The 26,989-nt window shown below is 44.0% G+C and overlaps 2 protein-coding genes across 8 annotated transcripts in view; one reads left to right on the forward strand and one right to left on the reverse strand.

The window, feature by feature from the left end:
- Window positions 1-6,543, forward strand: part of LOC129699694 (coiled-coil domain-containing protein 158-like) — a 100,683-nt gene extending 94,140 nt beyond the window's left edge. For 2 of the 7 annotated variants that reach the window (XM_055639694.1, XM_055639712.1), the window contains exons 25-27: window positions 4,903-5,115; window positions 5,953-6,054; window positions 6,274-6,540. In XM_055639694.1, coding sequence (XP_055495669.1) covers window positions 4,903-5,115; window positions 5,953-6,054; window positions 6,274-6,350 — 392 coding nt within the window. In that variant the 3' untranslated portion in view covers window positions 6,351-6,540. Of the gene's footprint in view, window positions 1-4,902; window positions 5,116-5,952; window positions 6,055-6,273 lie in introns of those variants that run through there. The other 5 variants (XM_055639726.1, XM_055639702.1, XM_055639719.1 and 2 more) reach the window with 5 other exon arrangements.
- A 5,619-nt stretch (window positions 6,544-12,162) lies between these two features.
- On the reverse strand, window positions 12,163-19,452 carry stbd1 (starch binding domain 1). The gene is made up of 2 exons (XM_055639750.1): window positions 19,123-19,452; window positions 12,163-13,583 (listed from the first exon to the last, which is right to left on the reverse strand). The coding sequence occupies exon 2, from the start codon at window positions 13,453-13,455 to the stop codon at window positions 12,652-12,654; it is 804 nt and encodes a 267-aa protein (XP_055495725.1). The 5' UTR covers window positions 13,456-13,583; window positions 19,123-19,452; the 3' UTR covers window positions 12,163-12,651.
- Between the last annotated feature and the right edge of the window lie 7,537 nt (window positions 19,453-26,989).

The following is a 26,989-nucleotide window of genomic DNA, read 5'->3' on the forward strand; positions in this document are numbered from 1 at the left end:
CCGCAGACAGCGCTTGCTTTGGACAGACTCAATGGAGGGGAGCGTGGAACCGGTGATGCGTTGGGCAATTTTCACCACCCTCTGCAATGCCTTCCAGTCGGAGACAGAGCAGTTGCCATACCATACTGTGATGCAGTTGGTAAGGATGCTCTCGATGGTGCAGCGGTAGAAGTTCACCAGGATCTGAGGAGACAGATGGACCTTCTTCAGTCTCCTCAGGAAGAAGAGACGCTGATGAGCCTTCTTGATCAGAGTAGAGGTATTGTGGGTCCAAGAGAGGTCATTGGAGATGTTGACTCCCAGGAACCTGAAGCTAGAAACACGTTCCACCTCCGTCCCGTTAATGTGGATGGGGGTGTGCGTGCCGCCTCTGGACTTCCTGAAGTCTACAATGAGCTCCTTGGTCTTCTTGGAGTTAAGGGCCAGGTTGTTGTCAGCGCACCATGCAGCTAAGTGCTGGACCTCCTCCCTGTAGGCCAGCTCATCGTTGTTGCTGATGAGGCCAATCACCGTTGTATCATTTGCATACTTGATGATGGTGTTAGTACCATGTACAGGTGTGCAGTCATAGGTTAAGAGGGAATAGAAGAGGGGGCTCAGCACACAGCCCTGTGGAACGCCGGTGTTCAGGGTGAGGGTTGAAGAGGTGTGCTTGTCTAACCTCACAGACTGGGGTCTGTTGGTTAGAAAGTCCAGTATCCAGTTGCAGAAGGAGGGGTCGATGCCCAGGTTACCGAGTTTGGTGATCAGTTTTGATGGAATAATGGTGTTGAATGCTGAGCTGTAATCGATGAACAGCATTCTTACATAAGTGTCTCTGTTGTCGAGGTGGGAGAGGGCGGAGTGAAGTGCCGTTGAGATGGCATCCTCCGTACTCCTGTTCTTGCGGTAGGCAAACTGATAGGGATCCAGTGTGGGGGGTAGGCAGCTTTTGAGGTGTGCCAGGACCAGCCTCTCGAAGCACTTGGTGATGATGGGGGTAAGTGCAACTGGGCGGAAGTCGTTGAGGCTTGCCGCAGTGGAGTGTTTTGGCACTGGCACGATGGAGGTGGCTTTAAGGCAAGTGGGAACAACTGCTTGGGCAAGTGACAGGTTGAAGATGTCAGTCCAGACGTCTGTCAGCTGCGCAGCACAGGCACTGAGCACGCGCCCGGGGATGCCGTCATGTTGCTATTCAGGTGCCCTATATTCTGTTCTCTCATTGTGTTTTCTGCCCTGGACTTAATCATTTTACATTCTAAGAGATTATCCAGCCCACAGACTATTACTTAATCTTATAATAATAGATTTATACCAATAACCAACATTTCAGGTTAATAGTCAACTAGAACATTTTAAACCATATTCCTGCTATGCACACAGATTTACTATTAATAACAGTGACCAATGCATTACATCCAAACCGTCCTGCTTTTACTGTGAAGGAATAGTGACCAATGCATTACATTCAACCAGTGCTTTTATTGTGAAGGATTTCACTGGTCCAGCTTGTCGGCCTATGGACTCTGGTGCATCCTCGACCTCTCGGATTCTCCAGAGGTTCTCCCAAGGACACTGTTGCTGCTGGCCACTCCGGATCTCCGCTGCTGCTTTCGCTGGCTTCACCGGGCCTCACCTTTACCTTTCAATAGTGCTGGCCACCCGTTGCTGCTGCCTCCGCTGTCTCAATGACTTGCCTGCCAAGTCGACTCCCGCTGTTCCGCTCACTTGCCTGCTGTTTCCCGTGGACGCCCTGCGGAAGGTATTTTTCTGGCTCCCCGCCGCTCCGCCCGTCGAGGCTCCAAAGCGCGGCCTTAATCTGCTGGGCACCGCTGCTCAGCTCGTCGCTGGCTCCACGGCCCGCCTGGCTGCTTGGCTCATCGGGACTGTGCCCCGCCGTCGGGGGCTGAGCAAGCACTGTGCGCCGCTTCTTTCACGGGGCCGGGTCCGCTTCCCTCTCGCGGTCGGCTTTCCCACTCGGCCGGTCTGCTTCTCTTGTGCGGCCGGACCCTCTTTTCTGCTCACGGTCGTGCTGACTCTGCTCCCGACCGGGCTTTCTCTGCTTCCCCCCCCCACTGGGCTGACTCTGCTCCCGGCTGGGCTGAAGACTCGGCTTTCGTCGGTGGCTTCTCCAGACCTGTCTGTGGCCTACACGGTACCATCGCTCCTAGCTTGCAGCTGCGCTCGGTGACCCTTACTGCTCCGCTTGTCTTCCCTGCGCTCTTGCTTCCCGTTCCGACCTTTTTTCTCTTTGGTGCCAATTCAAAACCATTTGGTGCCAAATCTTTTTGCTTGGTGCTGTTCCACTTTGTTTCCAAATACAAATCTCTATTTTAACTTGTTTTCTTTTTTTCTTGGCTTTTGTTCTTTTCTTCTTTGTTTTTTTATCCTCGTCGTAAATCGTTGCGTATTTGGGTGCTTGGAACAGACTTATAATAACACGTGGACACGGGAGTACACTAACAAACTTCTTTATTCCAGGACGCCACCTTGAGTCTCCCTCGAGTCTCCCCCGCGCATGCGGACTTGCACAAGAAATTCTAATTATATCACATACCAAACACTCCTCCCCCTTTAAATTGGAGGCAGGTAACACCATTTCTATTACATACCTAACATACTTCTTTGTATCTGTCTTGCTATCCTCAGAAGTCATCAAGCCACAGTTTATAACATTACACCTGTTTATGCTGCTATAGATTCTTCCATACTGGACATGGTCTTTTGTTATTTAAGAGTAAAGTGGTTTATAAAAACAAGATAAGCATATGAAATCTCCCCCAATCTCACATCGGCTTCATGAATGGAATTGTAACATGGCATTTAGTATTTGTACAACATACCTTATCGACATTTCATATGGAATTTTACAGGAAACAAACCAGGTATTTACACCTCGGTTGAATGGCAGACAGTGTATCCCGTGTTTAAATTTGATAACAAATTGTAATATTTTACTTTTGGAAATTGTTTGATTTGAATAAATGTAAAATTATTTAAGATGAACCAGTAAATAAACCAGGTTTTACCGGTCTCTTCAATTTTACAAGTCCTAATTTGCAATGATTTTTGCTCAGTATTTAGAAAGGTCATGAAGCTGCCAGCTTGAATATTAGATTGTGACGGTGGCAAGCAATGTACTGTATGGTCAAGCCCAAGCAATTCGATTGGCCTCCAAAAAATAAAGGTATAAGGAGCAGACAAGATGTCACGGTGACTTTTTGAATGATGGGGCAGGTTTTAGAGCATTTGGCCTGCTATTCCATATATCAGTCTCGGCATATTCAAAGAAAATATTCTGGCATTGAGGTTGTATAATATCAAAAATAAACTGGCTAATTGATCAGAAATAATTGTGTACTCACTAAATTAGATTTGCAATATAGGTTCTTGAGATCGTGAAGAACAACATCTGTGCAAATTCTGAGTCTCTTTAGTTTCGAAATTTAGATTAATTTATCTTCATATATACCAGGATGCAATAAAATTCCTTGTATCAAATAAAGAGTATACTTAAATATGTATAGAAATACTCCGACCAATATAACAGAATCCAAGTAGTGCAGAAGAATACTAAAGTACCATAATGGAATAACCAAATAAGGCAGAGTTAAAAGCAAACGTAAGGGCTGCCCATCCAACCACGAAATGGAAATAATCCCAGTATTTCACTTAACTGAATAGAAGTAAATTGTGCCATTGAGTTGGAGTAAAATGAGATTTATTTTTGCCATTTATAAGTCTCATACAGTTCAAATAACACATTATATAATTAAGTGCAAAGCACAAGATCAGTGTTCATGGTTAAATTAAGAGGAAATAAATTCTCAGTATACAAAAAATATTCAGGACTGGGATCTAAATGTAGATGGGTCGGTTCGTAAGTTTGCAGACGACACCTGAATTGGTTGGTGGACTGTGAGGAAGATGCAATATATATATATATATTTATAGTGTTATTGGTTGAGGGAAAACCTAATTTAAAAAAAAATGAAATTAAGAGGCATAGATAGGATAGACAGTCAGAACCTTTTTCCACCAGGGTGGAAATATCAAAGATTAGAGGGTGTGGATTTATGATGAGAGGGGAAAAGTTTAAAGGATATGTGTGCAGCAATTTTGTTTTAATTAGAGAGTGGTAGGTGCCTGGAATGGGATGTCAGTAGTGGTGGTCAAGGCAGATCTGATAGTGGCATTTCAGAGGCTTTTAGATAGGCACATGAACATGCTGCAAATGGAGGGATATAGATCATGTGCAGGCGGATGAGATTAGCTTACCTTTGCCTCATGTTTGGCACAACAGGCCCTTTGGCCCAATTTCCAGGCTAACCAAGTTGCATTCTGAATTAGTCCCATTTATCATTTGGCCCATGTCCCTCTAAACCTTTCATTTCTATATACTTCTCTTAATATCTTTCAAACATTATTATTGTACCTACCTCTACAGCTTGACTGGCAGCTCATTCTATATACCATACTTGACAGTTTGATTACAAGCACTTACCACATCACTGTTGATATAAACCATCAGAGAGCCAGTTTTGTAGAACACTTTCAAAAAATGCATTTCTATACTCAAAATAGCTGCAGGAAAATTGCCGAAGATGCATGTTACAAATTATTTTCTGCCTCACTGCCAGTGGCCCAGATTTGGTCCAGACCCAAGGTACTTTGTGTGGAGTTTGCACATTCTCCCTGTGACCACGTAGGTTTCTTTTGGGTTCTCCATTTTCTTCATATATGTCCCAACAATGTGTGGGTACTTCAATATTTAATCTTGGATGAAGAGTCATTTTGTAACAAGGGTCACAGAGTACTGATGTGTTATGTATTCAATTATAGAAATGCCAAACATTGATCTAATTTCATTCAATTAATTTTAATAATCAGAAAACTAATGTTTAATTTAATAACACTCTCCAGCAGATCACTCATCACAGATAGGTGGTCCATGTTACACCACCTGCAAGTGGGAACCATTGCCAGAGAGATCTCCAGTATCTTCCTTGCTAACTGGCTCTATATCTCAGGGTGAGCATGGAAGAGAAACCTCAGCCTTTAGCGAGTTGTGCGATTCAAGGATCAGCTACATTCCTGCACAATACGTGGAAAATGAACCTCGCTTCCAAAATAATGGTAAGAGCATTGGTGTTAAATAGCATTGCAGTCCAAGTTGGCTGAGCTCTGTCCTATTTCGTAACTTACTTGCATTAACATTCTCATCATGGAGCTCACCTCTTCATACCTTACCCTCAAACAGTAAAACGCCACCCATTATAAATGTATACCTTTAACCGCCTGGACATATAATTCCTTCCTTTAACTTTTAAATCCTCTATATTGAAAAGCTAATAGATGTTTCTAATATTCTCAAATGAATATTTAGGTGTGCTCATTTTTGATTTGCTTCAAAACAAGAATTTGTCCAGTTAATCTAATGGGGAAATGAATCAAAGATAGCCACAAAATAGGCATGGTGGACCATGGGTGGGATGGGGCGGAGGGAGGAAAATGACTGTGTGTGAGAAAAGGCCAGAACAAATCAGGACTGGCAATAGATTACCTCAGGAAGGGTGGATTGGTGGCTGGGGAAGGGGTGATAATGAGAGGGTTGTTGTCTAATTTAAAGTTTAGAGCTAAGTGGATTTGTTCTAAAACATTGCATCTCGAAATGTCAGGGGGGAGGGGGATAAAACGCTTTGACCTATTATCTTAAGTGGAAATTTAAAAACAATCAAATCCCACATGTGCAGATATCCTGCAATAGTGTCATCTGAAAATGAAAAATACATAAGTTACTGGTTCAAGAGATCAGTGAGTCATGGATGAGATGAATGATCTTAATTTTGGAAAATCATTTTAGAATTAATCTACAATTGATCACAATTCCAATGTACTGAAAAACAATATTAGAGAACCCTTCACATTCGGGAACAATGAGGTGATAATTGTATTTTGGATTTCTCCCATCAGGCGGTGAACAGACTGATGTCGCGGGGCAGGCTTGCAAAAAACTGCAGAACAAACTGGATGGTCTGCAAAACCTGGTGGAAGATCTTCAGCTGAAGAATCATGGTATAAATACTTGCCACTTGCTCACATTTCAAAATATTGAAATTATTATTTTGTATATTTCTCCATTCAGGAGAGCACATGATCTGTTAAATGTTATTAATGTATGCTTCCAATGCAGAAAATAGATTTGAAATATGTTTTTTTTTCAGCATTTCATTCATTAGTACAACCAATATAATGAATACAAGCTATTACAAATGTAAACCATTTGATTTGCAGAAATGTCCTCTATGATCAGAAGCCAAGAGAAGAGGATAAAGAGAGTAAAAGACAGAGAGAAAATGTTAAAGAAGTGACGTCCAGTTTCTGCATTTTATTGCTACGATGTATGGCTTTTGGCTCGGTGCAGTACAAAAATAAAATCTGCTGCTATTTAAGATCTTGTGAGATAAATTATGTCTATTCACTTGAAAATAGTTAAATGTTAGCACTAGAGATTAAAAGCCAAATGCCTATGTTTTGTATTAAATTGTTAGTTTCCATGCTCAATTTATTGTGTACAGGATAAAGTCTCCCATTGGAGAACCAAGACGGATTGGAGTGGGTAAAAATGACAAATATTTAATATACAAATTATTCCTACACGCACTACAGATAGTTATAGACATACAATTAACAAATCGGTATAAAAGCAAGACAAGTGAATAATTTGTTTCATTGTACAGTATTAACCAACCAAGGAGCTAATATAATTGAAGTAAATGTAATAATTTTTGCACTGAAAGCTTGTTTACCTTTTACAGCAGCTAGTTCACTGCTTAACACTTCTTTAATTGTAGCCCTTCACTATTACAGTGCGTAAGCAGGCTGGCATGTTATTCCACCACTGCTGCACCAAAGTCATAGAACAATAGGTTATCGGTCTTTATGCAGGGATATGGGAAAAGAGCTGAACATAGCTTACTGTAAAGGTGTCGGCTTCTGTCGTTATAGATGACAGAATAATATTGGTATCAGGTACTAAAGGACCATTTTAAATAGCTCTCAGGTCTTAGACGAAACATCATTCATTACGTCTTCCCACTTTCGGGATCTATTGCACAGACTTTGCACTTTCACTAATAGTGCTTGTTGCAATAAAGACAATCATGTCGACCATAAAGACTATATCTATCCCTTCAGCCTCCGGGGCCAGTCAATATTGTTTTAATTATTGGCAAGGCAGCTCCCCTATTTTATAGTCAGTTTATGTTCAGGAGCTGAATACACTCATCCCACACGATTCTTATGCTTTGCCCATAGTTCATAGGGTACTTGGACCAGAGCCACAGCAGGTAGATCCTCAGTAGACAGCTATTGCTTTTCATAGTGTCCCATTCCTTTCTGACCCATGTGATCTTTCCTTGTGTCATTGGCAACTTAAAACATGAATTGTGTGTTTGTCCTTCAGCCATTTATCATTTTTCTTATTTCTTTCGCTGTTGCTGGAGGTCTAGTCGTTACAATTAAGTGCGACTCAGAGGTGTCTCCCATCTCAAATCGATCCCTTTGGTTTTATCCTAATCCCGGGACCCCAAAAAACAAATAAGGGGTCACTGTTAATTGTTCAAGTTTATTCAACCAGGGTAAGTATCCAGGATTAGGGATGCATGTATATAATTCAGTGCAGTGCGTTCGCTTATGTTCATGGCTGGTTTTAACAAGATACTGTAAATACTGCCCTTTTTTATTTTTGTGTACAGCTTCCTTTTACCTCCAGTCTTGGTCATTGTTTTGTGGGACTTTAACAAAGCTAAACTCAGCCGTGACCTTCCAAAATACAGACTTCATGTTACTTGCCCCACCAGAGGGGAGAGAACACACGATCACTGCTACATGTCAATCAAGAACGCATATCGCTCTGTTCCCCGGGCGGGTCTGGGTCTCTCTGATCATTGGATGATCCGAGATGAGGAAAACATTTTTCACACAGAGTGGTGAATCTGTGGAATTCTCTGCCACAGAAGGTAGTTGAGGCCAGTTCATTGGCTATATTTAAGAGGGAGTTAGATGTGGCCCTTGTGGCTAAAGGGATCAGTGGGTATGGAGAGAAGGCAGGTACAGGATACTGAGTTGGGTGATCAGCCACGATCATATTGAATGGCGGTGCAGGCTCGAAGGGCCGAAAGGCCTACTCCTGCACCTATTTTCTATGTTTCTATTGTCTAGTTCACCTGATTCTGACCTACAGGCAGAAACTAAAAGCTGCTAAGCCTGTGGTCAGAACAACGAAAAGGTGGACAAGCGAGGGCCTTGAGAGCCTACAATCCTGCTTTGACTGCACGGATTGGAATGTGTTCAAGGAAGCAACAACAAGCCTCGATGAGTATACAGACACTGTTGCATTCCAACTAAGACCCGGACATGATTCAACAACAACAACAAGCCTGGTTTACTGCAGAACTCACAGACAGCTCCGACGGTCTAAAGAGGAGGCCTACAGGAGCGGGGGGTGCAGAACTCTACAGGCAGGCCAAGTACAAGCTGAGAAGAGGAATCAGAGCTGCCAAGAAAAGGCACTCTGAGAAGTTGAGGAGCAGGTTCTCAGCTAGTGACTCTTCTTCAGTTTGGAAGGGCTTGCAAGAAATTACCAGCTACAAGAGGAAAGTCCTCCGTTCTTTGGACAATCGTCAGCTGACCAACGACCTGAATGAGTTTTACTGCAGGTTTGAAAATCAGAAACATAACCCTGGTACCACCTCCCCAACCAACACCGCCAGACCCCAGTCTACAAAGAATGGACCCTGCACCATCTCCTTCCCATTCACCATTTCACACCTACTTAAGTCAAGACTACTTAAGAAAAGACTGGACCACTTCATACCCACTCACAGCCTGACGTCCGTCTGCAAACTCTCGTCAGCAGCGGCCTCTGCAGCCCGTCCGCGTTTTTATTATTTTTTTGTCTATGTTTCTGTGTAGTTTTTGTTATTTTTTGTTGGGGTGTGTGTGTGGGAGGGAGGGGGTAACTGTTAAATCTCTCCCTGCACGGGAGACCCGACCTTTTCTTGTCGAGTCTCCGTTATCGTTGGGGCTGCAACGAGGAGCGGCCTCCAACAGGAAGACCGGGGACTCTGGTGCCGACGACTCACCTCATCATCGCGGAGCTGGCTGAGTCCACAGCGGGTGGAGTGGTGGTGGAGCGCTGCTGCTGCTGCGGCCCGACCTCCGGAGATTCGGAGGCTGCAACTGCGGGTCTGGTGGACGGAGGCACCGGGAGCCCGCGGGTCTCTGGAGGGAGACCGCTTTTCAGGGCTCTCGCAACGGCGACTTCTCCCGCCCGAGTTGCGGGGTCGAAGAGCTCCTGGAGCGGGACCTGACATCACTGCCCCGCGCGGCTTGGAATGGCCGCGGGACTCTGCGAGCGCACACCGGGGGCTCTAACATCAAGACCCGGTGTGCGACCTCGCACCACCCGGCGTGGCTTTAATGACCGCGGGACAATCGCCATCGCCAGCCGGGGGCTTTGACTTTGACATCGGGGGGGGGGGGGAAAGAGTGCAGTGGAGAGATAGTTTTTTTTGGCCTTCCATCACTGCGATGTGATGGATGTTTATGTAAATTATGTTGTGTCTTGGGTCTATTTGTAATGTATGGCTGCAGAAACGGCATTTCGTTTGGACCTCAAGGGGTCCAAATGACAATTAAATTGAACCTTGAATCTTGAATCAAAGACTGGGCCTATCTACACCCACCCACCTCCAATCACCACTTCACACACAATCACCCACACCCTCTGTGCTGCACAACATCACTTATCCAATATCAACAATAAAAATAGAGGTGGAGAGGCTTTTCAAAAAACAAAAAGATCGGAAATCTCCAAGACCTGACAATGTTTCCCCCTCTACTCTTAAGCTCTGTGCTAAACAGCTGGCACCAGTCTATGCAGACATTTTTAACCAGTCCCTGCAAACAAGTACTGACCCTGCCTGCTTACACTATTGCGATCAGTCTCCACTATTGTCCCTGTACCCAAAAAGGCAAGGATTACTTGTCTTAATGACTACAGGCCTGTCGCACTGACCTCTGTAGTCATGAAGACACTCGAAAGGCTTGCGCTGGCCAAGCTGAAAAATATCACAAACTCCCTGCTGGATCCTATGCAGTTTGCATATCGGGCCAATAGATCTGAGGATGATGCTGTCAACCTGGGCCTGCACTTCATCCTGCAGCACATAGACCGGCAGAGGACCTATGCGAGGATCCTGCTTGTTGATTTTAGCTCTGCATTCAACACCATTGTGCCAGAGCCACTACACTCCAAACTTTCCGAGTTGACTGTGCCTGAATCCCTCTGCCGGTGGATCACCAACTTCCTGACAGGAAGCAGCATGTGAGGCTGGGAAAACACATCTCGGACCCGCAAATGCTCAGCATAGGAGCACCGCAAGGCTGCGTACTCTCTCCTCTCCTCTACACCAACGACTGCACCTCCAGCCACCATTGTCAAGCTTCTCAAGTTTGCGGACGACACAACCCTGATTGGACTGATCCAGGATGGGGAGGAATCTGCCTACAGACAGGAAGTGTCACAGCTGGCATCTTGGTGCCGTTGAAACAACCTAGATCTCAATGCTCTTAAGACAGTGGAATTGATTGTAGACTTTAGGAGAGCTCCCCCTCCCCTCACCTTCAATAACACCACAGTTACATCTGTGGAGTCTTAAGTTCCTGGGAACCATATCCAAGGACCTTAAGTGGGGGGCTACCATCGACCATATAGAAAAAGGCACAACAAAGGATTTACTTCCTACTGCAGCTGAGGAAGCACAATCTGCCACAGGCAATGATGGTCCAATTCTACACGGCCATCATAGTCTGTTCTCACCTTCTCCATCATGGTCTGGTTTGGCTCAGCCACCAAGCACGACACCTGGAGGCTGCAGCGAATCGTCCGATCAGCAGCGAAAGTTATTGGCTGCAACCTTCCATCCATTGATGAACTGTACACTGCAAGGACCAGGAAGCGAGCGGGCAAGATCATCTCTGACCCCTCTCACCCTTAAGAGAGCTCCCCCTCCCCCACTCACCATCAACACCACAGTCACATCTTGGAGTATTTTAAATTCCTTGGGACCATCATCTCCAAGGACCTGAAATTGGGGCCACCATCGACTCCAGTCAAAAAGGCCCAACGGGCCCAACAGAGGATGTACTTCCTGCGGCAGCTGATAAAACACATTCTGCCACAGGCAGTGATGGTCCAATTCTATACTGCCATCATAGAGTCTGTCCTCACCTTCTCCATCATGGTCTGGTTTAGCTCAGCCACCAAGCACGATGTCCGGAGGCTGCAGCGAATCGTCCAATCAGCTGAGAAGTCTGTTGGCTGCACCCTTCCCCCCCCCCACCACAACCCATCCAATCGACGAACTGTACACTGCAAGGGCCAGGAAGCGAGCAGGTAAGATCATCTCTGACCCCTCTCACCCTGGCCACAAACTCTTTGAAGCACCTCCCTCTGGGAGGCGACTCGGGACTGTCAAAGCCGCCACAGCCAGACATAAACAGCTTTTTTCCCCACGATTAGTAGCTCTACTCACTAACCAAAAGTCTGTAGCATCATTTTGCTCTGGTATTTATTTTATTCACATGTTTAAACTGTAATGTTTTATTTTTAATGTTTTATGTGTCATTTAATGGTACTGTATGTCATGTTGTTACTTGCGAGCAGAGCACCAAGGCAAATTCCTTGTACGTGTACATACTTAGCCAATAAACTTATTCATTCAAAACTATCGTAGCACCCATGTAAAGCACTGCCATGTGAAATAAATTCTAATCAAGCTCAAGACAGATTTCAACTTCAACCAGTTCCATTGAGCTTTGGTAGGAACATTGTATTTAGGAATAGAATCAAAATATCACAAAATTCCGCAATATAGTCAAATGACCCATGTCACTATTCACAAGTTGCAAGTCTTAATAATTGTTCAAGCATTTCTTCAGGTAGAGATGGAAATGAGCCAACTTCAATTGATCTTTCTCTTTAAATCTACAAGACTATTGCTTCATTTATGCTCAAACTGATTGCATACAAATTGTATTCAGTTAGTTCCACCTTTCATTGCATACCAACGCATTTTATGCACGAGATTGTCGAAGTTTAATAAATATTCAATAACACTTCATCCAAAAATATTTATTGAAATTCATCTTTAATTGAAATCATTTCTGACAATACAGATTTAAAAATTAGGCTTGTGGTCTTGTACATATTAATCATTAACAAATAACTGCCTGGATATTTTATGCTTATTGCCCTAGCTAAGTTACTACAGTAACTGTCCTCTGGTAAAGAAAGGAGATGACAGTTAAGAACATTGCAGGAAGCAGTAAATGGTTACAATAAAGCAGCCTGGACTTCAAGCAGTGAAAATGCCGACAAGTTATTAATCTGAAAATTGAAGTACAGAAATAAACGGGGAAGATACAGCAGACTCCTGTTAAACCAGTTGAGCCTGTGACAAGAGTTGAGTAACAGCAATAATTAGTCTTCCTTATTTGAGGAAGGGAAAAGTTCAATGAACAAAGCTCAACTTCAGCTCTGTCCTGCAATATCAATCAGTGCATCACAGCTGCCTTCTGCTGTAACTGTAACTTCTGTTGAGGGATTCAGGGGTAACCCCAACATTGATACATTTCCATATCTTCATGGCTGGTCTCCAGCCATCTATTCGGGCATTCCTCCCATCGCCACATCTTACCATTTTCCACCACCACATATTTCCATTCAAATTTTAAATTCACTGGGAGCAGGATAGAATTAGACCAGAATCCATCCTTGTCCGGTTTCAATGGGACATAATTCTCCCACTGTCCCAGGCACTCATGGCTGCCGGTCACTGCAAGGATCTGAGAATTTGAGCAGGTAACATAGTGAACATTAAAATTCACTGAAACATTATTAACAGGCAAAGGGGAGACTGCAGCAACTTTCTTGGGTGTATTTTCAGACTCCAAGCTTGCAGCTGTTCTTTCCGATTCATCTTTAAAAACCAACTTAATGCTTTTTCTTTTGTCTTTTTCCATTTTAGTTTCAATGATATTCAAGTTACTAAGCATATCAACATTAGTCTCACTGATGTCTTCATTAGTCTGAATAAGGAGAAGACTCTCAGTACCACCAAATTTCTGTTCAACCGCTGAAGCAAGATCCAAAGCTTTATCTTCATGGTCATATTGGTTGAACACCTCTTCAGTACTCAGAGTTGGCTTCAGTTTTTCACAAACACGTTTCTTTTCCTGACCCAAGCTATACTCAGTGAAGTGTACATTATGGACAGGACTTTCCCCACCACTAGTTGGTTGAGCTATGGGCTCAATTTGCATCTTGTCACTTATCTGTTCAGCAACAGACCAATCTTGCTTCTTTGATAGTTCAGGAGCAAAGTCATTTTCTCTCTGATCGCTGACCATAGTGTCCAAAATGTCTTTAGACTCCGAATCAACAGATTTCTGTTTAACTGAAGATGATTGCACACCAACTTTTAACTCTGTTCTTTCTTTGAACTCGAGTAAATTGTTCCTTTCAATATCAGCTCTAACTGTGAAGAGAAGAGAGATCAAATGTTAAATCCATTAATATTTCAACCACATGATCACTAGCAAACAGCTGGAGGTTTTCAAAATCCTTAGTTTCCCCCATCCAAAAAAAAGTCAAGACAATAGTTCTAATTTAATCAAGGCATTTAAACAAATAAGTCCTGGTCAATAATCTATATTACTAAAACTCTGATCTTGACCGCTTTTGGCCCACTGTGCTGCGATTTCCGACAGAACGCCGCCACCTACGGCCGTCATTTTTGGCCACCTCGCTCAGAGCCCCACTCCGCCTTACGGGTGCTGAGGATTTTTCCCATCGATGACAAATCAGAGAGATATTAATGTTTTTTTTTTAATTCACCATTCTCTCTGCTGCCCCTGCTGGAGGGAGGGGGAGGAACTATCAAACCAGGAAGTGGTGTGCCTCATTCAGTCTCTGCAAGATGGATGAAGCCAAGGGTCATGTCTCTCTGAGCTCTGAATAACACTGAACAAATGTCTACACAACTGTGAGTCCCCTTAATGTGGTTTGAAAATGAAAATATGGTTTGTTTGAAATAAAAAGGCACTGCCTGCAAATGGTTGTTTGGGTGTTTTGGCGTGAAGTTGAAAGGCACTACTTACTGCAAATGGTGGCTTGGGTGCCTTGGCTTGAAGTTAAATAGCACTACTGCAAATGCACTTACTTCCTGTTTGCACTGTATATTGATTTTAGATCAAACTCTACCACTTACGGCTGTGATTTTTGGCCATCTTACTCAGTCCCCCTCCGCTGAGCAGGTGCAGAGAATTCTTCCCATCAATGAAAAATAAAAGTGTTATTAGTGTTTAAAAAATGTTGAGAATCTCACTCCTGTCAATCACGCCATGAAAGCCACTCCTTTTCTGGTGGGAGGGGTTATAAAACCTGGAAGTGTGGGTGTGGCTCAGTCTCTGCATGATGGGGGAGGGAGAGGTCACGACTCTGTCTGAGCTATGAATCAACAGAACACACTGAATGTCTTGTGAACTGTGTGTTTGGTGTTTTGTGTGGTTTTATGGTGGTTTCACCCTGCATGAAATGATATGAAGCTGCATTTGAATTCGGTGGCCTTGCACCCTGCTTGAAATGGTAAGAACATGGATTTGAATTTGGTGGCCTTGCACCCTGCTTGAAATGGAATTTCAAGGAATAGTCACGAGTCAACTGCCAGCCCACCAGCCGTGATTGAGCTGCCAGCAGATCAGGCTTGAGGGACTGAGCTGCCACCCCAAGAACCCATACCAGCACTCCAGAAAGCCCCCCCCCCCACTGGCCACCAATATTGGAATTGGTGGAGAGGTGGAATATTGTGTCAGGGGACCAGCCCTCCCATATGAACATGGGACCCAACGGGTCCCACTTAGTCTAGTATCTAATGAAAGCAAATGCTACGGTAAATTGTTTAAGAATAATGGACTGCTTGCCTTAGTATCAAAAATTAGTTTCCCAGACAGTACCCGTTAAAGAGGGCTGTGTCTAATCGTGAAAGACTTGAGGAAAGTGCTCTGTAATAGTGGAATGTTAGAACATTATGAATAACCTCTTGACAACTGGCAACAGTTCAAACCTGTCCAGACAGCCACCGTTTCATCTGAAGCTCGAATCTTTGTGGGGCTTGCCCGGATACTATATTGGGTTCAGATTCTAATTTCAGCAATGTGCACAGTTTAATATTTAAACTCTTCAACAATTAGCCAGTGGATTCTTTCAATTTGCAAACATTTCCTTGTCAGGGAGTGTTGGTTCAGTATTAGTTGGCCCTGGAGCAGTATATGGACAGTCTTTATGAGGATTTTGCCAGGACTAGAGGGTGTGAGCTATAGGGAGAGGTTGAGTTGGCTGGGTCTCTATTCCATGGAGCATAGGAGGATGAAAGGAGATCTTATGGAGGTATACAAAATCATGAGAGGAATAGATCGGGTAGATGCACAAGCTTTTGCCCATAGTAGGGGATTCAAGGACCAGAGGACACAGGTTCAAGGTGAAACTGTGAAGGGGTCACAGCTTAAGGATAAGGGGGAAATCCTTTAAAACCGAGATGAGAAGAACATTTTTCACACAGATAGTGGTGAATCTCTGGAACTCTCTGCCACAGAGGGTAGTTGAGGCCAGTTCATTGGCTATATTTAAGAGGGAGTTAGATGTGGCCCTTGTGGCCAAGGGGATCAGAGGGTATGGAGAGAAGGCAGGTACGGGATACTGAGTTGGATGATCAGCCATGATCATATTGAATGGCGGTGCAGGCTCGAAGGGCCGAATGGCCTACTCCTGCACCTAATTTCTATGTTTCTATGAAAGGGTAAAGATTTAACAGGAATCCGCAAAGTAACGTTTTTCACACAGAGGGTGGGGGGTGAATGGAACAAGCTGCCAGAGGAGGTAGTTGTGGCTGGGACTATCCCATCGTTTAAGAAACAGTTTGACAGGTACATGTATAGGACAGGTTTGGAGGGTTATGGACAAAGCGCAGGCAAGTGGGACTCTGGTAGCTGGGAACATTGTTGGCTGGTGTGGGCGAGTTGGGCCTGTTTCCACACTGTATTAATCTAATCCATGACTCAAGACTAGCGTTGTTCTGGCACAGACAGACACGGACACAGATAGACATGCTTCCTCGAAGGAAGCGGCTGGACTCGCCGACCTGATCTGTTGCTAAACCTTATTCGCTCCTCCAACACTAAATAATCTGGTGTTTGAACAGATTCATAAATGTGGAGTTCAAACTGTTGCAGTTCATGATCAAAATCGCTCCCATGAACTGTTGCCAATTATCATTAGAGCAAGGCGGCAGTGTGAGCTGCGAGGAGGACTTGGATAGGTTGGGTGAGTGGGCAGAAGCATGGCAGATGCAGTATAACGAGGATAAATTAAGTTATCCACTTTGGTGGCAAGAACAGGAAGGCAGATTATTATTTGAATGGTGTCAGATTAGGAGAAGGGGAGGTGCAACAAGACCTGCTGTGCTTGTACATCAGTCACTGAAGGTAAGCATGCAGGTACAGCAGGCAGTGAAGAAAGCTAATAGTATGTTGGCCTTCATTGCAAGAGGATTTGAGTTTAGGAGCAAGGAAGTCCTACTGCAGTTGTACAGGGCCCTGGTGAGACCACACCTGGAGTATGGTGTGCAATTTTGGTCTCCTAATTTGGGGAAGGACATTATTGCTATTGAGGGAGTGCAGCAATGGTTCACCAGGTTAATTCCCAGGATGGCAGGACTTCCAGAAGGCTTTTGACAAGGTCCCACATAAGAGATTAGTATACAAACTTAAAGCACACGGCATTGGGGGTTCAGTACTGATGTGGATAGAGAACTGGCTGGCAAACAGGAAGCAAAGAGTAGGAGTAAACGGGTCCTTTTCACAATGGCAGGCAGTGACTAGTGGGGTACCGCAAGGCTCAGTGCTGGGACCCCAGCTATTTACAATATATATATTAATGATCTGGATGAGGGAATTGAAGGCAATATCTCCAAGTTTGCAGATGACACTAAGCTGGGGGGCAGTGTTAGCTGTGAGGAGGATGCTAGGAGACTGCAGGGTGACTTGGATAGGCTGGGTGAGTGGGCAAATGTTTGGCAGATGCAGTATAATGTGGATAAATGTGAGGTTATCCATTTTGGTCGAAAAAACAGGAAAGCAGACTATTATCTAATGGTGGCCGATTGGGAAAGGGGGAGATGCAGCGAGACCTGGGTGTCATGGTACACCAGTCATTGAAGGTAGGCATGCAGGTGCAGCAGGCAGTAAAGAAAGCGAATGGTATGTTAGCTTTCATTGCAAAAGGATTTGAGTATAGGAGCAGGGAGGTTCTACTGCAGTTGTACAGGGTCTTGGTGAGACCACACCTGGAGTATTGCGTACAGTTTTGGTCTCCAAATCTGAGGGAAGGACATTATTGCCATAGAGGGAGTGCAGAGAAGGTTCACCAGACTGATTCCTGGGATGTCAGGACTGTCTTATGAAGAAAGACGGGATAGACTTGGTTTATACTCTCTAGAATTTAGGAGATTGAGAGGGGATCTTATAGAAACTTACAAAATTCTAAAGGGGTTGGACAGGCTAGATGCAGGAAGATTGTTCCCGATATTGGGGAAGTCCAGGACAAGGGGTCACAGCTTAAGGATAAGGGGGAAATCCTTTAAAACCGAGATGAGAAGAACTTTTTTCACACAGAGAGTGGTGAATCTCTGGAACTCTCTGCCACAGAGGGTAGTTGAGGCCAGTTCATTGGCTATATTTAAGAGGGAGTTAGATGTGGCCCTTGTGGCTAAGGGGATCAGGGGGTATGGAGAGAAGGCAGGTAAGGGATACGGAGTTGGATGATCAGCCATGATCATATTGAATGGCGGTGCAGGCTCGAAGGGCCGAATGGCCTACTCCTGCACCTAATTTCTATGTTTCTATGAATGGGTCATCATTCTTGTATTCATTGGAATTTAGAAGGGTGAGAGGGGACCTCCAGGGGTCCAAATGACAATTAAATTGACTCTTGACTCTTATAGAAACAAATAAAATTCTTAGAGGATTGGACAGGGTGGATGCAGGAAAAAAATTCCGATGTTACAGGAGTCCAGAACAAGGGGTCCGAGGTAGGCTATTTATGACCGAGATGAGGAAGGAGAAGAAAAAAAAATCACCCAGAGAGTTTTGAATCTGTGGAATTATCTACAACAGAAGGCAGTGGAGGCAATTCACTTAATGGTTTCAAGAGAGTTAGATTTAGCTCTTCGGACTAAGAGAATCAAGGGATATGGAGGAAAAAGCCAGAGCGGAGTACTGATTTTGGATGATCAGCCATGATCATATTGAATGGCGGTGCTGGCTCGAAAGGCCGAATGGACCTATTTTCTATGTATGTTTCTCCGGGTTGTATTCCAGAGTGGGTTGAATTTCACGCCACTGGTCTGTAGGTTCTGGGTTGTTTCCACAACTGAGTAACCGTTCAGACACCGAAATCCAATAAATATAAACCAGTGGAAGTAAGCAATGCAAATGAGCACCAAATAGTCAAAAGCTGCGTGTGTTTGTTTCTTAAATTAGCGCAGTATCCGCACTTGTTGCGCATTAATGGCGAAGTTCCTTCAGCAAAACCAACTGTAACCGCTCCGAGCAGGGACAGAGAGGAAGAGGGGGAGGTAAAATAGCAAAGACAGAGACACACACACGTGTGGGTGGGGGAAGGGAGTCTGTTCAGTCACTGAAATGGGGAGAAATATGGAGCTTGTGAAAGCTCAACCACGTTTGGTGCAGCTCTCTGGCGGGGCAGTCTGGAGAAGTCCAGGGGTCTGGGCTGGAAACAGCCATCGGCAGTGAACCCGCCGGACACGCTGGGATACAGAGACATTTATTAATTGAGTTGGTCCGGCAGTTCCTCTAGAAAACGACATGAGGTCAACGTTTGAAATGTCACCGTTCCTCCCCGCGGGTGTTGCCAAACCTGTTGAACGTTCCCAGTATTTCCAGTTTTGGCTTCATACTCGTAGTTTTTTTTTAACGCGTTGTATTTGAGTCGCGGTTTACCTGCAGCGCCGATCCCAGGGTGGCCGCCCTTGTCCTTGGCTGCACTGCCGGCGGCAGCAACAGCAAGCAGCACCAGCAACGCCCGGGGTCTCCCGCTCCCGCTCCTCCCGGCTCCTGCCTCTGTTCCACCACATCCAAGTGGCCAGGGCCACGACGAGAGCCGCGGGCAGCACTGTCCAGGAGCTGCTCACCATTGTCACCAGCTCCAACACTACACTCATCAAACCCAATACCATGGCCGCACCTTTCTTCCCTCCCTCTGGGACTCCAATTCACCTCTGATCCTTTTCAGCTGCTGCTGCTGTCGACAACTCCTCAGCCCAGGCTCCACCTCCTGCCCAGTCTCTCTCTGCAGTGCGGTAGCGGTAGCGCTGCGCTTAAAGCTGCACTTTTTCGCCAAAGTTCGAGCATCTCAGCTTATGATTGTCACAGGTGGTTCTAGTTTGACTCGTTCACCAGTATCGGTGGAGCTACAGGTTGGCTCCTGACATCCAAGATACCTATTTGATTGCATGTTGTGTCTCTAGCGTTTAGTGTCTATCCCCAAAGATTCTTCTAACCTTACCTGTTGTAACCAAAAACAATTGATGAGGGCAAAGCTGTAGGCATTGTCTACATGGATTTCAGCAAAGCATTTGATAAGGTTCCACATGGTAGACTGCTCTGGAAGGTTAGATTGCATGGGATCCATGGAGAGCTAGCTGACTGGATAGAAAATTGGCTTCATAGTCATAGAGTGATACAGTGTGAAAGCAGGCCCTTCGACCCAACTTGGCCACACCTGCCAACATGTCCCAGCTACACTAGTCCCACCTGCCCACATTTGGTCTATATCCCTCCAAACCTGTCCAATCTATGTACCTGTCTAACTGTTTCTTAAATTCTGGGATGTGATTAGTGCAATGAGAATCTCATTAGTGTGGGTGTTGTCTTGCAAGAAGATTTTCTCATGGGTCCACTTCTTCCAGTGCATTTGGCGAATTCTGCAGATACCAGTGGTGAAATATTTTTCTGGTGCATATGTCTTCTGAACGTGGGTCCAGATTTTAGAAGCACATGGGAGGACAGGGATCACTTCTTCATGAATCCGAGATCATGATCTTCAATTATAATTCTCCCCATATCCCTTGACTCCACCAGCCCCTAGAACTCTATCTAACTCAAAACGTTGCTAAGGTGCGGTTCCCTAATCTTGCTATGGTGTGGTTCCCAAACTATGAAAATGTCCTGTTTTCCAGGGTTTTGTTGTATACCTTTTTGGGAGAACAGCCTGATGCAGGAGGGGCAAGTTAGCAGAGCACTATAGTGTTGCGAACATTGAGTGCAAAGCTCATCCTCTTGCATATGTTTCGGCCCAAAACATATGTTCACTGTTCGTGCACATTCACACAGTTCCTGGCTTCTATTCTACTTTTTGTTCATAATTAAACTTGCATAGAGCAGTACCTTGAAAGGCAAACTTTTCATATTGTTGTTTCTGTGCATGTTCATTACTGGTCTTTCAATTTTCACAGGTTACCATTTAAGCCTCTGAGATACATGTACATACATACACACGTTGTCCATATTTGGGTCCATTATCAGGGCTACCAACAGATCTGTGCATTCATTCTGTGCAAGAGATGTGTGCATCGGTGCATACCACTGCTCCAGTTTAGCAGTGCTAACTCGTAAAGTAAGGGGCACCTGTGTCAAAGAGGAAACATTTGTATAATTTATTGGCTTACTTTTTGTGTAATGGAATGTATAAATTGTAGACCCTACCTTGCCTAGCAATAGCAAGGTGCCCTTACTTTCTGCTTCTTTACACACGAAACCTGCAAGGACCTTCAGTGAATCTTCCAGCAGCAAGTCTCTCATGTAGTCAGTAGACCCTGCACAATGCAGGCCTTCCAGTTGTAAATGACATCCCCTGGTGGGGCTGGAGAAAGGGAGTTGGCCTTGCAGTTTACCTGGAGCAGATTCAGCAGGCAGATTTTGCAACAAACCATAGTCCTTAACATTAATAGATCTATAAAAGTAAATGTTTCAGTTTAACGGTCTTCAGCTCTCCACTGCCCACATCCCATCAATGTGGACAATGTCGCAGTCACCACAAATTCATATATAAAATAATTTCTATAAATGACAGATACAATATGACATTATTTTCTTTCATACATATTTCCTCTAAAATACAAATACATACAAATTAGGTAATTTCAAATGGTTAATAATTTCATACAAAATTGCCCATTGTGGAATTTATCTGTGTATGTAAGACAAAGTGGGCTATATATTTTTTTTTTAAATGTATTGCTTCACAAATTAAACACACACCAGTACTTTGGGGCAATTCCATTTCCAAATATTGCTTGGGAAATTATTAACCTAGCCTATCTTCTGCAACCATCTTTGGAATTTTGGGATGAAAGCCATCACTGCCTGTTTATATTTTCTCTATTCTGGTACTACAAATGTTTTGAAGATTCCTTTTGAATGTTTATCTTTGAGAGCAGCTCGTTTATGTTCTCCTCAGCTACTCCTGCAGCCATGCACATCTGTATGGATTGAGACTAAATCTTCATTGACATCTCTATCTCATTGATCGCAATCGCATGACATTGACAGCATCTTTAACTCTTAGGCAGACTGATCTTTTCAATTTCACTCCTGTTTCTTCTCAGTAATGAGAAGTCTGTATATGAATAGGTGGCACCTCACTACATTGCTCATATCTCCTTCCGTCATTCCGCTGATAATGGAGAACAAGCTCCATTAACCAGGGTTAGACTGGTCCACTTTTTGCAGATGCCACAAACTCTGGCAATTTCACACATTGTCTGGTGATTTGCAGCAATGGAACAAGTTAGCTGAAGGTCAGTTAGTTAGTTAGGTTTTTCACAAATACCTTTATTATTGTCAAATTCCCTCCATCAAATCAAAATTGGACCATTCAGACTTTGAACTGAGTGAAAGGTGAACCATGGCACAAGAATGCTGCAGTTAAAAGCAAATGAGAAATGATTTGAAATATTTGTCTATTTCACTAATAAGAGGAAAGAAACTAACCGAGATCTCCAGGAAATATATAAGACATTAGTGCAAGAACTGTAAATTCACATTACTTTAGACTAAACTTTGATAGCAGAAAATCAGATTCAAACTGCAAGTCGAATCGGTAGTAAGGAAGATAAACGTAATGCTTGCATTTGTTTCAAGACGGCTAGAATACAAAAACAGGGATGTAATGCTGAGGCTTTATAAGGCGCTGGTCAGGGTGCGTTTGCAGTATTGTGAGCAATTTTGGGCACCATATCTGAGGAAGGATGTGCTGCCTCTGGAGAGGGTCCAGAGGAGGTTTACAAGAATCATCCCAGGAATAAGTGGGTTAACATATGGTGAGTGTTTGCTGGCACTGGGCCTGTACTCGCTGGAGTTTAGAAGGATGGGGGGGCGGGGGGGTTAGGGTTAGGGTTAGGGGGGTGTCCCTCATTGAACCTTACTGAATAGTGAAAGGCTTGGATGGAGTGGATGTGGAGAGGATGTTTCCACTTATGGGAGAGTCTAGTGCCAGAGGTTATAGCTTCAGAATTAAAGGACCTTCTTTTAGGAAGGAGATGAGGAGGAATTTATTTAGTCAGAGGGTGGTGAATCTGTGGAATTATTTGCCACAGAGGGCTGTGGGGGCCATGTCAATGGATATTTTTAAGGCAGAGATAGATACATTCTTGATTAGTATGGGTGATTCTTGATTGGTACGGGAGATGGCTGGAGAATGGGGTTAGGAGGGAGAGTAGGCTTGATGGGCCGTATGGTCTAATTCTGCTCCTATCACTTATGAAAAATAAATTTCAGGACTAAAGTCAACATTATTTTTGGAATGGCATTCTGGGCAGGAGCGTTGAGTCAGGAACCTGGAGAGCACGTGAGGAGCAGCTGGCTGTGTGGGGGCAGGAATAGATTATTACTAGATTACTGCTTTAGCTGGGCTGAATGCTGACCCTCATGTATATCAATCACACTGGCAAGCTGACAACTTGACAGTAACAAACTAAAAACAAAGCATTGCCCTCAGTGAGATTGTTCATTATTGGACTCATGTCAGATCAATCAACAATTTAAACAGTTGCAACAAATTATTTTATGTTTCTGCCCCCACACACTTTTTCCCTGGAACTGCAGATACCGGTTTACAAAAAAGGACACAAATTGCTGGACTAACTAAGCGGGTCAGGCAGCATCTCTGGAGAACATGGACAGGTGAGTTAGAGTCTGAACGGTCCCGACCCGAAACATGGCCGACTCGGAGCGGAGACGGCGTTCCGGCTTTCGGCAGCGGCGACATCACCACGGAGGTCCGCTGGACTGGAGGGCGGCATCTCCGGCCTGGATCGATCGCCTCAGCGCAGAGGGAGAACAAGGAGGGAAGAGACAGAGACTAAGACTTTTGCCTCCATCACAGTGAGGATGTGCTTGGTGAACTCACTGTGGTGGATGTTAATTTGTGTTTATTGTATGTTTTGTTATTTATTGTTACTGTGTATGACTGCAGGCAACGTAATTTCATTCAGACCGAAAGGTCTGAATGACAATAAAGGAATCAAATTCAAATTCAAATTCAAATGTTCTCCCGAGATGCTGCATGACCTGCTGAGTTACTCCAGCACTTTGAACCTTTTCCCTTTATTTGCACTAATTAAGCATTAAATAGGTGCAGTCTGTTCCAAATAACTCTTTGCCGCAGAACTTGTTCCGTCACCTAATGGCCAAACTGCACAATATCCCATTAGAAGTAACAGCTTACTCATAAATATATAAAATAAGAAAAATGGTACAATTTGTCTCAGACGTTGAATAACAGTAAATATATTTTTGCAGTCAGGCTATGGAAATCTTACCCTGGCTCAGCATTAAAGAGTTAACAGGAACTTCTTCAGATCCACCAAGCACAATAATGGATTTGCCTGCAGAGGTCACTTAATAATTTACAGATATTGTTAAATTGAGTAATAATTGTTTAAATAATGGTCACTCACCTTTGCCCACCCATTGGATCCGGGATATGCTTTTGATAGGTTTGTGTGGTGAGAGTTGGAAACCAGATAATGTCACTGAATATCAACGTGGCTAAAGTGCTTGGTATACTTTGTCAATACCTAGCAACCATGCTCTAGTAAGTGCCATTGTTTTCTCTTATCATTGTGTCCTCTTGCTTGAAATGTTGAAATCTTAACAAATAACTTTGTTATCTTTGCCGGACTGACAGACTTTATAGGTTGCACATGGATGGAAACACATTCATGCCACCTCATGAATTTGTTATCTGCTATTTATCGTTCACCCGGCACTTGCGATCTCATCCTCTCATTCTTCAAAAAGTATAACTCAGCTGGTCCATACAAAACTGCCATAGCTGCCCTGTAAAAAATCAAGTTATTATCGAAGTGCGATTCATGCACATATTTTAAAATGAATACAGAAGACAATTTGAAAATTCCACTTTATCGAATCACTCAATGACCTCAAAGCAACAGATGAGGCACAATCTCAGGATAAAGCGTTTACCAGTTAAGATTTAGAAGAATTTTTAAAAGGGTTAAAAATCTAACCTCAGGATGTTGAGATAAAGGCGAGACTGATGTATTTTCAGTCAGGAAAGGAAGGAATGAAGGGCAATGGCTATTGGGTGGGGAAAATAGACGATGTACAGAGCTGGTCAGTATTTAATGATTGGCCAAGATGTTTGAGAGATGGAATGCCCTCTTAATTTTTATATTTCTTATGTTCTTAAATGGTTTCAGTAACATTGGGATACATTTTGGCCAAAACAGTGTAAATGATGTGTGACAAAAAATGTTGTCAAAAATTATGTTCAATACAATGTATTCATAGTTAATTACAGCCGACTTAAAAATCCACATACAGGCTCCCCCAAACCACACAGATACTTATTTTCTGTTCCCTCAATATGTAGATCAATTGAATTTCCTAGTGGTGAATACTATGTTCAAGATGATTCCTTTACTGTAAGGAAGACTGTACTATCCAACACTTCATGTCACTGGCATTGCCTAGAAAGATGTTTCCGAAGAAACAAAGGGTGGATTTGGCTACTTACTCTCAACAACAGTAGCTAAACACATGTTCAAGGTGAACCATCAGAGCACAAGGATTGTAACTGAAAGTATCATGTCTTCTGAAGATGAGACCTTGTTACCAGCTTTAGTTCGAGGCATCCTGGAGTGACTTCATGATTTGACTTTATCTGCTGCTTGATGCACAACATTGCCAGCTGAAGACAACGGCAGCTACCAGAAGAAGAGAATGGACCCTCAGATTCTAAAAGCCATAAGGCAGAGTCGGGAATATGGTGGAGTAAGAGTAGCAGGAGCAAGTATGTGACATCTGGGGATAGATGCCATGCTCAGCTTCCATAGTCTTATCTCAAGAGACAGGAGTGTTTTATTGTCAAATGTATTAAACCAGGACAATGAAATTCTTACTTGCAGCAGCAACACAACCAGTTTGTAAGCACAGTACTCCATAGATAATATAATCAAACTAATGAACAAAACAAAATTAAAGATCAATACATTTTTAAAAATCAATATAATGCAAAAACAAAACAAAGCTTGATGTCCCTAGTCCAACCAACACAGTTTGCAGTTTAGTTGGAGTTTTTCGTGTTCAATAGCCTGATGGGAAACAGCTGCTCTTGAACCTGGAGATGAAATATTTCAGATTCCTCTACTTTCTTCCCCATAGAAGAACTGAAATGAGTGTTGCCAGGGTAGTGTGGGTCCTTGATAATACTGGCTGCCTTTTTGAGACCCTTATAGATCCCTTCAATGGTGTGGAGGTCAGTATGTGTGATGGGCCGAGCAGTGTTCACCACTTTGTGACTGGTCAATATGCTCTCTGCCATACACCTGTAGAGTTCTAGAGAGTGTGTAAGAAAGAACTGCAGATGCTGGTTTAAATCGAAGGTAGACACAAAATGCTGGAGTAACTCAGTGGGTGAGGCAGCATCTCTGGAGAAAAGGAATGGGTGACGTTTTGGGTCGAGACCCTTCTTCAGACTGATGTCAGGGGATGTTCATGCCGCTGGGGTGTAAACTACACAAGCGAAATATGAGGTGCTGTTCTTCCAATTTGCGCTGGGCCTCACTCTGACAATGGAGGAGGCCCAAGTCAGAAAGGTCAGATTGAGAAAGGTAGGGGGAGTTGAAGTGCTGAGCCACCGGGAGATCAGGTAGGTTAAGACGGACTGAGCAGAGTAGTTCAGCAAAATGATCGCTGAGCCTGCACATGGTCTCGCCGATGTAGAGAAGTTGACACCTGGAACAGCGGATACAGTAGATGAGGTTGGAGGAGGTGCAAGTGAATCTCTGTCTCACCTGGAAAGACTGTTTGGGTCCTTGGATGGAGTCGAGGAAGGAGGTAAAGGGACAGGTGTAGCATTTCCTGCATTGTAGGGGAAAGTACCTGGGGAGGGGGTGGTATGGGTGGAAAGGGACGAGTTGACATGGGAGTTTTGAAGGGAATGGTCTCTGCGAAAAGCAGAAAGAGGTGGTGATGGGAAGATGTGGAGGATTATATGCTGTATGCGACGGCTGATGGGGTGGAAGGTGAGGACAAGGGGAACTCTGTTCTTATTACGAATGGGGGGAGGGGGAGTAAGAGCGGAGCTGTGGGATACCGATGAGACCCTAGTGAGAGCTTCATCTATAATGGAAGAGGGGAACCCCCGTTTCCTAAAGAATTAGGACATCTCCGATGCCCTGGTATGGAACACCATAACCCTGGGCGCAGATGTGGTGTAGACGGAGGAATTGGGAGTAGGGGATAGAGTTTTTACAGGAAGCAGGGTGGGAAGAAGTGTAGT

This window comes from Leucoraja erinacea, chromosome 1 (assembly GCF_028641065.1).
Source record: "Leucoraja erinacea ecotype New England chromosome 1, Leri_hhj_1, whole genome shotgun sequence".
Lineage (NCBI taxonomy): Eukaryota > Metazoa > Chordata > Chondrichthyes > Rajiformes > Rajidae > Leucoraja > Leucoraja erinaceus.

Excerpts from the sequence above, each read along its gene's own strand:
- stbd1 (XM_055639750.1), bottom strand. The coding sequence starts at position 13,455 with ATGGTCAGCGATCAGAGAGAAAATGACTTTGCTCCTGAACTATCAAAG.